This window comes from Pseudoliparis swirei, chromosome 7 (genome assembly GCF_029220125.1).
Source record: "Pseudoliparis swirei isolate HS2019 ecotype Mariana Trench chromosome 7, NWPU_hadal_v1, whole genome shotgun sequence".
NCBI classification, from domain to species: domain Eukaryota; kingdom Metazoa; phylum Chordata; class Actinopteri; order Perciformes; family Liparidae; genus Pseudoliparis; species Pseudoliparis swirei.
The window spans coordinates 12,032,182-12,048,102 of record NC_079394.1 but is presented as its reverse complement, the minus strand read 5'-3'; the positions used below and the strand labels follow the sequence as shown (position 1 = coordinate 12,048,102).

Below are 15,921 nucleotides of genomic sequence, written 5' to 3'. Positions count from 1 at the left end.
GGGGCTAACAGTGTATAGATCTGAGTGTAAAACATGGAGGATAACATATACGTTAATGTGGTATGGTGTGGTATAATGTATTTATTGTTGTTAGTTTAGTTTTGGGGGAAAGATTAAGTTTTAAGCGTATTGGCTGCGCTACACTCCGGAGCAGAAGGTGGCGCTGTTGCACCAATACACTGGATGCCAACTGCCAATAAACTAGAAGAAGAAGACGAAGCTGACGAAGAAGAAGCTCAGCTGTGACCGACTATCCTCCTGTGTCATGTCTAGTCTCCGTTTTTAGTCTTGAATGTTTCCTCAAGCAACCTACAGTGTAAGTTTGTTTGACTGTTATTGAACACTTTATTGGGTTTAAGACTAGTCAACGTTGGTACTTAAGCTACAGTGAGCAACACGTTAGCTGTGTGGCTGACACACATGTTGCAGTGGGGTAACGTTAATGTCTTTGATAGTGTTTAAGCCATCCCCATGCCAGTTTGTTTGTGATTCCCAGGATCCTAAAACCGTTTAAAACAGTTTACTTGTTCCACCTCAGCTCCATTGACGTAGACAAGGGGGCATGTCTTCACCTCCTTTCTAAAATCCAAAATCCGCTCCTTGGTTCTTGCTGAAGTTGAACAAGACTGTGCAAAAATGTTGATTTCCTTTTAGAGTAGTGAAGGTGCGGCTGCCTGGTGTCTGTCCAATAACCAGTGGCACAGTGTGGTACCCATGCCCACATTGCTCAATGTACCCCTCAGTTTCATTGAGGTGCATTCAGGGTACATCAGCAATCTGATTTAGGTGTTTTCTGTTGTGTTTTTCCAGATGTGTGGTAGCTGAGGTGAGGGTGGTGAAGACGGCATCCTCTGTAGATCTGCTGGCTCTGGATGCAAACTGGTGAGGGTCCCGGCTGGCTGGGATGTTGGGGGCTCTTGCTTTGTGCCAGTATTAAGTGCCCATTTTTTTCTTTAATGAGTTTATTTCCTAACATACTAACTTGCCTTTATTAGCAACATTTAATACAACCAGACAGACTGTTACTTTTCTTACTGATGTGGCTAAAAGGGGGGCAGTTCTCTTACATGTGAACATCTCGGTGTGCGTGCAGCTGATTCACTCTGACAAAAGAAATGCCTGTTGCAGTCCTCCTTTGTGAAAAAAGCCATTGACAAGCCATTGTCTGTGTTTTCATTTGTGTGTTAGGTTGTCGGGGGCGGGGGGGGGGGGGGGAGACATTAGCTGGCATTAATCCGACCTCGGAGAAACACCATGTTCCCAGCCAAGCTGACCAACCGGTTAACTCTGAACACCCTGAGGAGGATTCATCCCGGAGCTCTTCGGCCGTGTCATTACTCCCCGTCGAGCGTCTTCCTTCACGCAGGAGGAGGGAGGACTGGAGATGCGAGTCTCCACTCGGATCCCGGCGTGTTGAAGAGAGGACTTTACGGACAGAGTGTTTCCCACCCGTCACTCGGACCACGTGAAACGCAGCAATGTGCAAGAAGATCAATCAGTTTATCAGCTGCCACAGTTGTGAATGCAGCGCCCGCTTCTGTCCAGCCGTACCTCCGCTTGATGAGGCTAGACAAACCTATTGGTGGGTACATACTTTTTTTTTTTAAATCACACCTATCTGATTATGTTTCTAAAATCATGTATAGAACTATAAATATTGGCATTATTTGTAATTTTTATTTTATTCTCAGATGCCTGAAACATTGTCAAATTCACCCAGTTGTGCAATAACAACTTTTTAAGGATCAAATTGTGTATTAAAAAACACACAATGACCTTAAGATAAACTTAGACTAGACTAAAAAGATGAACTTGACACCGAGAAAAATTCAAAAAGTTTATATTAAAGGTAGTATGCTATGATATATATTTGTATCAGCTGTAAAAGATCATATCAATGCACCCTTACCTTTTATAACTCAAGCTGTGATGTTCTGTGCATCACTGCAAATCAAGTCAACTAAATTAGCTGCTTAACCCTGTAAAATGCCTTGTTTAAGGGATCCTCAATATAAGTCTATTTTTCTTGCTTCTACTATATTTTTTGTGATTAGATATATTAATCATGTGACCGGTGTTTGTGTTGTATTGCAGGCACATGGCTGCTCTACCTCCCGTCTACATGGAGCATTGCTCTGGCTGCCGACCCCGGATGCCTCCCTCATCTGGACATGCTCGCCCTGTTTGGTGTGGGCGCCCTGCTGATGAGGGGAGCGGGCTGCACCATCAACGACATGTGGGATAAAGAGTTTGACAAAAAGGTATATGAAACTAATATATAGCCATTTACACAATAGCTGAGATAAATTGTGACTTTTGGTCAAACTTATTATGATATATTCCAAACGGCTTAGCTTTAATGTTATGCTTTGTCCCATCAGCTAATTTTTTTTATTTACTAGATATTTCTTTTGCAATGTAATTTTCTTCAGGTTTTGAAAATGTCTCTATTTATTTCTGGATTATGCATATATATGTTTTTTAATGCCATAATACTCAATAGGATCCTGTTATTTTGATGGTGTGCCTGCATCACCATCACTCACATCACCACAGCAAAGGACCCTCCTCCTTACTACTAAACATCAAGATGTTTCCATTCCTAATATGATTTCTGCACTAAACTTTAATGTTTTTGTGCAGGTGGCCAGGACGGCAACTCGACCCATTGCATCGGGAGAGATTTCTCAGATGCAGGCACTGGCCTTCTTAGGGGGGCAGCTCTCACTGGGACTCGGGGTTCTCTTGTGTCTCAACTATTACAGGTGATTACAGTGATCCTCATGTTTAGGGAATCGGTTCCGGAAACATTAAAGAAACATAGATGGAACAAGTGAGCATAGATGGAACAAATGAGCAAGTGTGTAGGAAAAGCACAGTCTTTGGACTTCTTGTGCTGTCCCATAGTTACGTCATTGTATGTTGCTGTGTTTTGGGGATTTAATATCATCCCTGAGGCTAAAGGGGCAAATGTGCTGTAAACGGGTAGTAACCTTTGAAGACACCCGGTCGGTCGGTCGGTCGGTCGGTTGGTTGGTTGTCTGTTGGATTTTCTGAGACATCCTCAAAAATGACAATAACTAAGTTTCCAGGCTTCGTCTCACTCGAAGCATATTTAATGATTACAGCAAGAAAAACATACTTCAATGCTCATATTTGTCCTTAAACAAACACGGGAACAAACTCTTCTCCCTTTTTTATAGATGCTGTGTGTTAATGTACAAGAGCAAGTCATGTGTATTAGAATACAGACATATCTCTCAAAACATCTAAAGGCTCAACATTGTTTTGACTCAGTTTTCATAATGATCTCTACAGCATAGCTTTGGGTGCTGCCTCGTTAGCGCTGGTCATCTCCTACCCGCTGATGAAGAGGATTACTTCCTGGCCCCAGTTGGTGTTGGGTATGTATTGAATAAGATTCTCATGTGATGTTCTACATCTAAAACCAAGGCAGCATTCACACCAAATCATGGCTTCTTGAATGTGGCTTGTGCTTTTTGGCAAAAAAGTTGAAGCACAATCAACTTTACATCATGTGTACAGCGATCAATGGTCCATTCAAATCAAATGAGTGTCACTCAAATGGGCCATTTAAGTGAACTAATCACCACAAAGCCTGATTCAGGTGTTAAAGCGGCCTAAAAAATCCTTTCATGTGTTTTCCATAACTTCTGTGTAGGTCTCACTTTTAACTGGGGAGCGCTGCTCGGCTGGTCCGCTGTCAAGGGCTTCTGTGATTGGTCCGTATGCCTCCCGCTGTATTTCTCAGGAGTGATGTGGACGATGATATATGACACAATTTATGCACATCAGGTGAAGTATGGATGGGCTCTGTAGTCATAGAAAGCACTGACGGTGACATTTTCTAGCGCTCACATTTAGCAGAAAGAATGTCAGAAGTTGTTCACTCGTGTTCAAACGACAGATGTAAACCTCATTTATATCCTTAGTGTCTCACTTGCTCAAGCGGGATGGTATTGATTGAGACTGGGCTCCATCTGTTTTCTCTTCGAAAAATCAGGACAAGGAGGACGACGTCAAGGTCGGAGTGAAATCTACTGCACTGATGTTCCATGAGCAAACCAAACCGTGGCTCAGCGGCTTCATGGCGGCCATGATGTCCGGCCTGGTTGTAACTGGAGTGAATGCTGAGCAGACTCTGCCTTACTATGCAGTCCTGGCCACAGTGGCCGTTCACCTCACGCATCAGGTGAGGAACATGGTGTTGCACGGCGTGGTCTAAAGGGTTGCTTATTCCAGTACGTATAGTGCATTTATCAAAGTTCATCTTTTTGACTCGGTAACATGGGTCTCTAATATTGCATTCAAGATTGATATTTACTCCCCTGTCTTTCTTAGATTTACACATTGGACATTAACAAGCCAGAGGACTGCTGGAAGAAGTTTTCCTCAAACAGAAACCTTGGACTGTTGCTACTTTTAGGCATCATTGCTGGCAATTTGTGGAAAGAAAGAAGAGAGACTGTGTCTCTGACTGTGCCGGATAAGTGAGATCGGCTGAACAAATATTATCTTTGTGACATTTGCAGAGCATCAGTCGGTGATGTTTAATCCTGAACAAAGCTCTATGAGACAACAAGAAAATGGACGTTTCAATGGATACTGTTGAGATTAAATTATGAAATAATACACCTCCCTACTACAGACATATATAATTCACCTCTATCTTCAAGTGCTGCTGAGTGGATCTCTGGTGGCTGCACAAACACACACGGAAATAATCAACATGTAGTCACAATAAATATGCATAATTGGGGAATTTGTATTGTTTTTGTTCAAAGCTGCAATTTTAACCACTAGGGAGCCGACAAATGGCCACCGTTATTTGTATTTACTGCTTGTTTGATTTATTTTGTCCACCAACTATTGAGAAACATCTGAGTCTTTAGTTTAACTCCTCATGAGTCGCATGTTTACTTCAGCCTTCTGTCTTTTCGTTCACAGCATGCATGAGCTTGTACGCTGCCAATTGTTTTAATACGAGGGTTTTTAGATGCAGTATATTTGTAGTGCAGTAAATGTGCAGGAAGTCTGATGGAGGCTCAAAGCTGCACGCACCTGCTCACATGACCCGTTTATTTATTTCAGTGACGGAATCAAAAGGACAAATTGAATTAAAGGATCCATTGCTATGCTGGGAATATCTGCTTTATTGTTGTAATACTTTATTAATCTTTCCCAATTCAACAAAACAGTATTAACAGGACTAAGAACAATGACAGCAGAACACAATACAGGAAGACAATTGCAGACCCTTCCCTTATATATTTAAATGACAGAACAAGTCGTAGTTCGGGGAGTATGTTCACGTGACTACAATACTAAACTGCGTTGAGTTTTAATAACACAAAGAGCAGAATGATGTTGAAAAGGGGAAACAGACAGATATATGTTCGAAACAAAAGTCTCAAACCAGACGTATTTCTGAATTCTACTGCTGTAACGATACAAGCGACCGTCATTTGAGTGTTAATCCAGCTTAAACAAGTGTATATCTTCCTCCACACTGATGAAGGTTGTGACTGCAGGTAGCTGTGTATGTGATAATCTGCTTTCACCGTCGCCGCCCAGGTCCACATCCCCACAAAGTGACCCAAGTGACAGCCATGCCACCACAGCGAGAAACTAAAAGTCGTGAACAGCGGGAAACGTTTGCACCGTCTGTAAACCAGCCGACGCAGCCACGCCGCCGTCGTGGCGTTCCACCGGCGGGAAAACTCGGACATGCGGCTCGACGCTTCGATGGTCCAGAAATCTCCATCGGATAGTCCGCTCCAGTCTGGAGAGTCGCCCGGCGCGTGTACCCAAAAGCCAAACCCGGCTGCGTTGTTGAGGCATTCACTGATCCTCCAGTGAGAATAATATTGAATCCTCAAAATCAACGCCAGACCCCAAACCGAGAGGATGCCATCGAGGGCGATGGAGCTGGAGGGATCATTGGTGTACAGGAAATGGACAAGAAGGTACCGTACCAACTCCAGCAGCAACACCTGCATCAATTTAAAGAAGACCACACCCAGGGGATTCGGTGGCGGGTTCAGGCCGAGCCCCGCCACCGAGGACAGGAATCTGCCGTAGGAGCACAAAGGGCCTCCGAGCAGCGCGGTGAAGCCGAGGAGGTAGCTGACGAGAGGCAGGAGCGCCACACGGGCCTTCCTATTGGCTGAAGCGCTGAATGTCAGCCGAACCCGCTCCTCCTGGAGGTCCATGGACACGGAGGTGATTCTCTGAGTGAGCAGCATCAAACAGGACACGGCCAGAAACAATCTGAAAGTGGAGGAGTTGTTCATTGGTTTGAGTTTTTTCTTTCTTTTCGATCAGCAAATTATACAACCACCAGTAATAATTTTAAAAAAGGAAGAAAGATACATGTGACTGACGGAAAGGGTCATGGGTGGGGAAGCTATCTAGCTTATAAGTGCCCTAACAAACTTGTTCCAAAGAATCATATATATATATATATTTAAAAAATATATATATATATATAACCAAAACAAACAAATACAAAATACACAAACCAGACATTCATGCATTTGTCCCCATAAACCGTTACTTCTTATCAATACCATCAAGTCTATACTTCTCCGGAGACATGTTTTTAATTTTTTTTCTTTCTTTGATGTCATCAGTTAAATTATTCCACTGATTCACTTGCAAGAAGAGTCATTTTTCTGTCCAAAAAAGATAAATACATGTTTAAATATGTGTGTGCATTTCATATTTTTCACCCAGAGCAAAGAGCACGATGGCGTCCAACAACGTGGGTTCAAAGCTCGTCCTCATCAGTGGAAACGACTCATGATAAGACGGACTCACCTTGAGGTCCTCTGGAGCTTTCCATCATATCGCAAACGGCAGCTTGCAAAACATCAACATGTCTGAGAAGTCCCAGAAGTCTGAATCATGGAAAGCTTGAACATCTACAGTTCTAATGATGTGGTCGAAAAGCTCCAGCACAGATCGATACTTTGGACTTTGAGGTGAGAATATTATGTCAAATTCAAAATCTCCAGCTGCGTGGAAAGGAAGTATTGAATTCTAAAAGGAAACCCACGTCTTTGTTATTTATTTACATTTACGGATATAGTTATTGTTGCTTTTTAATATCATTTATGTAACTGTCTACATTCACATATCGGGAGGGTTATTTTTTTAAAGACTATTTTGTTGCCTTTTATTTTTATAAACTTTTTTTATTGTCAACAAATGAAACGATGAGACCAAAACCAACAATGTGGTAGTTTGTCTCAGCATTGTCGTGTTTTTTTTAGTAGCCCTTCATGTCCATTCGCTACTGAAGACGTGTACAAAAATTCATGACTTAATAATAGAAGAATTAATAGAAGTAAGTATTGCATTTGTGTCGCACTAGTGAGTATTTACAGCAGCAGGACAATGCATGTGGGATTGTTCTGATTTGTAGGGTTCTGGAGGGATTTGTTGGCTGTAAAAAAACAACAACAGAATATCACCAGACTGAGCCTTCAAATATATTAATACGTCATTTCTATTGAATGCTCTGGAAAAGCACGACTGCCCGTTTACATACCGGAGAGCAGATATAAGATCAGTACCTGATGCTGACCGGCTCGTGCAGGTAGTATTCCCTGTACTGTATCAGCAGGTGCCAGAAGGTTTGCCACAACATCTGGATCCCAAACACCCAGATGTGGACACGGCTGGGATCCACAGAGCACACCAGCAGAGTGAAGACCGAGGCGGAGGCGAAGAGAAGCCAGCTGTAGATGCCCATCGTGATGACGGCCAGGACGCATCCTCCAACACACACAAACAGGTACCTGCAGATGGAAATGCACGTTGATCAGCCACTGTATTGATTATTGATTAAACGTTGAGGCTTCTTTCTAAGGAAAGAAAATGGCAAAAGTTTGCTGCTTGAGGTTTTTTAATCTGTTTTTATATCGGCGTAAACTGATGATGAATCAACAATTACTTGACACATTGCTTTGAAAAGGTAGTTTAGCACAGATCAATAGATTTTTAATCACATACCTGCATGTCAGGGACAGATATCCCCGTTTAGCAAGAAAAAAGAACAAAAATGCGAATGGAAGTGAAAAACATTGGTGCATTGTAAAGAGATGTCGTTCCCACAACCAGCTCGTCAAACCCATATCTGCATCTCCGGGTGAATATCTCACAGAGAGAAGAATAAAGCTGCGGATTGTCCTATTAATGAGCTGGATGTTTGGTTTAGCTGTTTTTTACTGACTGACTCTAGCATTCCACCTGTGGCCCGCATGCAAGCGATCCCTTTTATGGGCCATTGTCACACAGTATTGATAACAGTTCATCTATTTGTTGATTCAGAGGCTTTTTATCGCTCCATATTTTTGCAACTGGAGTAACCAAATCCAACACAAAGCAACTGGTTCCACTCTCCTGTTCCAATGTGTGTTTGAACACAAAGCGACGTGCTCTTAATCTCTGTCCATGTTTAATTTCTGTTTTATTTTCCTTTTTACATTTAAAAATGTATGTGAGAGATTTGTGAGAAATTACACTACCGTTCAAAAGTTTGGGGTGACTTAGAAATGTCTTTATTTTTCAAAGAAAAGCACTGTTTTTTCAATAAAGATAACATTAATCAAAAATACTCTATACATTGTTAATGTGGTAAATGACAATTCTAGGTGGAAACGTCTGGTTTCTAATGAAATATCTCCATAGGTGTATAGAGGCCCATTTCCATCAACTATCACTCCAGTGTTCTAATGGTACATTGTGTCTGGCTCTCGACGAAGGCGGTCGCATTTTCTCTCCCTCTCCTCCCCATGACCTTCCCTTCCCTGCTTGGCTTCTCTCGTCCGTGTCTTGTCTGTCATATACTTGAGAGACTCTCTCCTCATTGCTCTTCGAACTAAAACTATGGACCGATCAACTGGTCATCTGATCAACTGGTCTCTCAACGAAATTGACACCGTCTTCTCGACGAGAAGCTTGGGTTCGGGGGAACCTGCCCGTCCTGCCGGGACGTTGCAGCTGGTTACACGATGGACGTGTCGTGTGCCTAGCAGCCCTTTCCGTGGAGGACGTAGATGACATCTACCTATTCGGAACTATGATTACAGGATTTCTGCTGTTTGGATTTGGCGTTGCCCTGGTTTATCGGAAAATTAAGGAAACGGTGACAGCCGTTAAAAGCCCCCTAAGGCTGCCTGACGAAATTGGATCGATTTGAAATCCTATTGGGAAATGGGAGGAAAGTGGTGGAATCGTAGGTGCGCAAATTGGATGTAGCTGCTGGAAGACCAAATAATCCCAATCTTATCTGCTTTCGGCTCCCTCAACCAGAACGGGCCTTGGCCAAGGCCGTTACTGGAACAACAAACTCCCCTGAAGATCGCTGAAGTGAGAACCTCTCTCATTCCCTTCCCCCTATCCACAGACACCTGTGGTTGTTGTATCCCCAGGACATTTCAAGGCTATCTCCATGGCAACGACCATCTTGCGGACTGAGAACTCTGTCTGTTGTGGCCTGGGGGAGGACGACTTACCGGGCCACTCACTCACGAACTCTACACACACACTACACACTCTACACACACACTGATATGCATTCACTACCCTCACCCCCATCCCACGCCTTCGCCTGCTTTATGCCCCCAGTGTGGTCTACTGGCGCTCTAACGGGCTGCCAGATGGCTGGCTGCCTGTCTACGCTGGTTACCCTCTGCCCCCCTACGGCTGAGCTTGACCACCCAGTCTTTGGTTTACCTCCCCTCCCCCCTTCCTCACGTTGCATGTCTTGTTTAGATGTATGTGCTTTTGTGCTGAGGTGTTTTTTCTGCTCCCACACTGTACCCCTCTAGGGGCATATTCTGGGGGTTGTTTTTTATTTTCTCCTCTCTTCCCTCGTGTTATGCTGTAATCTTCCTGGATCTGCCTGTAATTTCCCGCTTGCGGGATCAATAAAGTATACATCTATCTATCTATCTATCTATCTAATCGCCTTCGAAGACTAATATCTGATGAGAAAACCCTTGTGCAATTATGTTAGCACAGCTGAAAACAGTTATGCTGGTGATATAAGCTATACAACTGGCCTTCCTTTGAGCTTGAAATTTGAAGAACAAAATGAATACGTCAAATATTAATCATTATTTCTAACCTTGTCAATGTCTTGACTATATTTTCTATTCAATTTTCAATTCATTTGATAAATAAAAGTGAGTTTTCATGGAAGACACGAAATTGTCTGGATGACCCCAAACTTTTGAACGGTAGTGTATCTCACGAATATTACAAGCAACATCGTAGTTTATTTTGAAAAACAGCAATTAGTGTCAACAGGTGAAAGATAAGACATTTCAAAGTTTAGCACCTGTGACATTTCCTATATCTTTTAAAGACAAACAGCAACCTCTTGAAATTTTTTCTAGATTAATAGTTAATGTAGCTTATACTAACAATATAGATACAGAGGGGAAATGAGATATTGTGAGTGAGCTTTCCCCCCAGATGACCTAACAAACATTTAACACCCAGGTTATGTTTCCAAACTGACAACCTGTTTTTTTTCTTTTATCCATAATGTATTCTCGTCGTGTCGAGAAGCCACACCGGCCTGTAAGTCAGTTATCCAACAATGTTGAATTAAGACCATTAAGTGTTGCCTATGAATAAAATTCACTGTTGGAACCATAAAGTTTACATATTTCTAACAACTTTTCCTAAAAGTCTGCTGACTGAGTATTGATTATTACACTTTTTTATTCTAGCCTTCGCCTTATGGCCTTTACTTCCTTATCATAGCAGCACTACTGAAGGGGGTGTTGTTGGAGTTGTGTATCTTGATCTCAAGAAGGCATTTGACACTGTAAATCATAGTATTCTTTTGTCCAAATTGCACAGTTACAACTTCTTGACTACTTGGTTAACGCAATGTTGTTTACAACTCAATATATCCAAAACTGTGTGTATGTTTTTTACCAAAAGAAACTCAGATAGTGTAGAACCGGATGTTTTTGTATCTGGGGAGAGGCTAAAGGTTGTATCCGAATACAAGTACCTGGGAGTACTTTTTGATTCAAATTTGTCTTTCAAATCACATGTGAAAAAAGTTTGTAATCGGGTAAAATTCAATCTATCCAATTTCCGATTCTCACGCAACTACATGTGAACAGAGGCAGCTAAAACATTCATGCATTCAATGGTTATTTCCCACATCACCTACTGTTTAACAACCTGGTCACATGCTAGTGCCACTACGCTCAAACCATTACAGTCATTATACAAGCGTACGCTCAAAACTCTTGATCAAAAAAAAGTTCTGTCACATCACTGTCCTATACTAAAAAAATACAACTTGCTAAGTTGGGATAACTTGATTAAATATGTGCACATCTGTCTGATGTACAAAATCATACATGGATTGACCTCTCCTCCTCTCAAATAATTTGTCACCACACGAACTGGATATCGGCTCACAAGAGGTGCAGCGAGAGGGGATTGTATCGTCCCTCTCAGGAAAAGTGCTTTCAGTCATGCTGCATTCTCAGTACAAGCAGCAGTTGACTGGAACTGCATTCCAGTATCTATCAGAGATCTACAATCATTCAACTCTTTTAAAGCGGAAACAAAGAAATGGTACATTACTACCCAGCTCTGTCAGCACTAGACTGTAACGGCTCCTACCTCCTCGATCAGTCCGGGTTGGACTTTCACTTTGTCTGTCTGTCAGTTGTTGTCTGTCTGTCTTTTGTCCGGTCTCTGTATGTCTTGATTTTGCTGGTCGGCCGTTTACTCCACCTGAGTGTCTTCTCTTGTCGTTCACCTGTTTGCAGTTATATATTTCATTTAGTCTGTATGCTTTTACGTTGTATCTCTGACATGATGTTTTTATTCTGTCCATTTTAACATTGTTCTCCCTTATTTTATTTGCTTTGTCTGTAGATTGTATTTGTAATCGTATGTTTTTAGGTTTGTTCTTAACATCAGCATCATTGGGACTACAGATGAAAAATAGCCTCTTGGCTAACTCTGGCACATTTACTGAAATGTTTTTTATCAATGTGCACTGTCCCTTATTAAATAAACCCAGTTAAAAAAAAAAAAACTGAAGGTGTAATGGAAGAGGATTAGTAAGATTATATCAAATAAAATGTAACAATTCTTAGTTTTAGGTGTTTATACACTAATAAAAAATAATATGTCTGCTTATAGATGCTCTAATAGACAGCGTTCATGAAAATTACGAATTGTTGTTGTGAGCATTGAATGCGTTATAACTCTCTTATGTTCTGTACACATGACATCTACTGCACTTCTGTCCATCCTGAGAGAGGGATCCTCCACTGTTGCTCTCCCGAAGGTTTCTTCCACCTTTCTCCCCGTTAAAGTGTTTTTGGGGAGAGGGTGTCGTATCCGTACAGATTTTAAAGCCTTCTGAGTCTAATTTGTGATGAATGAATTTTCGCTGTACAAGATGAATTAAATTGAATAGATCCCCACAGATCCTGCACACTGTGGCTTTTACAAACTGTCTATGGCCGAATGATGTTCCTCTACGGAGCTTGAAGAAGGTTTATCTCATTTGGCCCAACCTTGAAGAAAAGAAATAAGTATTTGAGTGCAGGTGCAGTGGGATGTGTTGTGCTACATTAACTCCAAGGCAAAGTTATGAAAGGTGCTTTATAAATAAAGTGTATTATTATACAACATATATTTTGTGACACGTGCTAAAGAACAACCATAAACAAGTCCAAATGCCCTTACGGAGTGTGTGAGTGTGTCTTGAATTAGAGAGACAAATCATTTACATTTTTGTGTATGATGTTCTTGGAGTATAAACTGTTGGTTGTTTTTCCGATGCCAGTGTCTGGCTGGTGTTTGAAAGGCAGCAGCGTCACATTGCCATCTGTAAATCAGGACCTGAGTTACTGGCAGCTAGAGCGACCTCCCACAGAGGAGATACAGTTCACTGGAGATAGCCGGTGCCAATTCTGAGAGGAGAAAGAGTGACTCACTTTTGTTTTTTTGCAGTTTTGAGTCCTTCAGTGTCCTCGATTAGTGATGAAACACTAATATTGCTCAATTTATCATACGACTGAATAAATAACCAAAGTTGAGACACAGGTCTCAGTTATTCTGGGGAAAAAAGAAGCAATACACACAAAGTACAGCTGGGGATTAAACTGTTGACTCATTAGTGAGACCACAAACATGAAAGGACGATCACGTTAACCACACATGTGAACCTCATGGTGGCGCTAGAGGAAAAGTCAGAAGATCACCAAAGTTGTTGTATTTCATCCTCTGGGAGCCACGAATGTATGTTCACAATTTTATCGCTATCCATTTGAAAGTTAAGCAGTTATTTCATTTAAGCGACGTCACATTCATAGATAAATCCTCTTTGGACCTGGTTTCTGAATCTAACCAACAAGCCGCTTTTAAAAATGATTAATACCCCTTATCAGGCCGAGTATGTTTTCATTCACATACACTGAAACCGTTATTGCAGGCCACGATGCAGGGAAGAGAAAACAATGTAAACGGAACAAATGCAGATTTTAATTAGGACATATCTTCTAGAGAAACTATTTCTGTGGCTCTGTTTCCTTTTTTTATTTTACAATAAGTGGTGTTTATTTGTTCCTTCAGCTCGACTGATGATACATTTGCTATGTTTAGACACATGCTTCCCTGAAAACTGTGTATGTCTTAACACATTGGATATTAATCTTTTGTGATCAATTTTGGGTAAAAAAACACATCTTTCAGGGAACAGGAACAACGTGTAACTTTATCCTTCATTTAAATAAATACTTTTCATAGGTGCAATTAGTAGAGGCTTAATCTCTTAGATTTCTTCTCATTAACCTGCAGACTTTCATATTTATAATTGATAAGTTTACAAGTGGCTGGTCTCCCTTTTGAGGGCTTTTTTTGGAGGAATGGTTGATCCTTTTATACGCACGCATAACACAATAAACCATCTTTCACAGTATTGCAACTTGGAAACAAGAGATATAGAAACTAGTTTGCACAACACATCAGCAAGTACTCTGTAGTTCACCCTTATGCCATGAACACAACCTCAATGTCATATAATTTATTTATAAGCCATATTTTAAACCATTGATGTCTGTGTTTTATGTTTTATCTATTTTTAAATGTCTTATTTTAAATTAGAATGTCCTGTATTAATGTTTTTATACATGTTTTTACTTACTGCTATACTGACTGATGAGTCGCCAACTTAATTTGGTTGTATGATTTTACAATGACAATAAACCTGAACAGCAGACAGTGTGAGATAAGGAATGTTTTAAATATTAGATTAGATTTTACTTTATTCATTCCCAGGGGGAAATTACTTGAAGCAGTAGCAAAACAAATTTGTTTTACAAATATACAAACAAATTAAATTAAATAGCAGGGCACATTACATTTAAGAATATAAATAATAATAAAGGAAACTAAAATGTAAATACATAAATGTTTTGGAATGAACAAAAAATATCTCCCAGTTGTAATGTAATGGTACTACTTTATAGACATGCGGAGTGATACGAAGGCATGTGTTATCAGAGGGGGGCGTGTACAGTCGGCAGTCCGCTCTTGGAGTTACCCGAATCCAGTCAGTCTCAGTGTTATGTATGGTTAGGCTAATAAAGGATACTTCGAGTCGATACAACGGTCTCAAACCCTATTATTCCATAACACTACACCAGTATGTCACTTTATAGAGCGTATTCACGTGACGTCAGCATCTCAATCGCGCCATCTTGGGGTCCACTTATTAAATGTCAGAAGAAGTTGACCTATCGTGTCCGCTGTTTGATTATGCGAGAGCCCAGCAACCCCATGTCCTTCTGCATTACCAAAGACAGATTTCAGCGGTTGGAATTGAATATTAGCAACGCTTTTTTACCTGATTTTACTCGCTCAACACTTTGTGGTTAATTCTCTAGTTACCCCTATTTACCAGCACATAGCCCGGTCACATTCCTGTAAAACAGTTTTCATTTCCGCTATCGACCATGGGACAGTAACAACTAATTCAGCGTTATACTTTTGTTGTAGAAATACCACAAATGTCGGAACATCAAGCGCCCCGTGTCTGGGTTCATATATGATCCGTAGTCGCACAGCTCCGCCTCCAGGACGAGTGTCTGGATGAAGCCGCTTCCAGCTCCTTCAGGACCAGCAGTGCCTGTTTGGCTGGCCGTGCTGAGTGCTGTTCCCATGGAGCCAGTGTTTTTATTTTACCTTGAAATGAATCACAGAGTAAAGGCAGACATCGCCCGACGGAGTTGCCAAGTTCATGGCTTCCTCCCAAGTTTCCATCCACAGTTCCTTTTGCGCAAGTGAAAGACTCGCTCGGCGAAAGAGTGTGTCAATGGAAACGTGCCCACAACCCGATGTATCAACAGAAACACATGAGAACAGTCCTAACGCTCAGACGCCGAGTGAAGCCGAAGTAGATGCATGACAAGTTGAAGTAATAGCCTGTCTTGTTGAGCTGATAAACCCATATTCTGAATCATTAGTCCCACATCCAACAATGAGGCACAGTACCATAATCACAAGGCACACCGTTTTGAACTGAAATTGTGTCTCCTTCGGGATATAATGGTCATTTCTAAAGAAGAGCGGCATAAAAAAAAGCAAAACAATGCCGTGCATGGACCCCAACATGGCCGCCAAAGGTTGTTGTGGTCATGTGAGTGAATACGCTCTACTTTGAAATAATTATTTATACATCTTGTCTTCCTCTTCGGAGGCACGCGAGGGGAGGAAGTTCAGCAGCTGTTTGACCGGGGCTGGTCACTGCGTCACAGCAGCTCCTCCGCTCTGATTGGTCCGCGCTTGTGCAACGGTGCAGTCGCTGAAACTCTGCAGTTTGAAGGAGTTGGCAGAGTCTCCTGC

The 15,921-nt window shown here is 41.6% G+C and overlaps 2 protein-coding genes across 2 annotated transcripts; one reads left to right on the top strand and one right to left on the bottom strand.

Moving 5' to 3' along the window:
• The first annotated feature begins 1,218 nt into the window (after positions 1–1,218).
• On the top strand, positions 1,219–4,783 carry coq2 (coenzyme Q2 4-hydroxybenzoate polyprenyltransferase). Its single transcript, XM_056418902.1, has 7 exons — positions 1,219–1,582; positions 2,095–2,261; positions 2,644–2,765; positions 3,319–3,404; positions 3,683–3,816; positions 4,025–4,213; positions 4,363–4,783. The coding sequence occupies exons 1-7, from the start codon at positions 1,255–1,257 to the stop codon at positions 4,513–4,515; spliced, it is 1,179 nt and encodes a 392-aa protein (XP_056274877.1). The 5' UTR covers positions 1,219–1,254; the 3' UTR covers positions 4,516–4,783.
• A 562-nt stretch (positions 4,784–5,345) lies between these two features.
• Positions 5,346–8,117, bottom strand: mboat4 (membrane bound O-acyltransferase domain containing 4). Its single transcript, XM_056420185.1, has 3 exons — positions 8,038–8,117; positions 7,599–7,823; positions 5,346–6,291 (listed from the first exon to the last, which is right to left on the bottom strand). Exons 1-3 carry the CDS (start codon positions 8,115–8,117, stop codon positions 5,346–5,348), a joined length of 1,251 nt encoding a protein of 416 aa, XP_056276160.1.
• Positions 8,118–15,921: the final 7,804 nt, after the last annotated feature.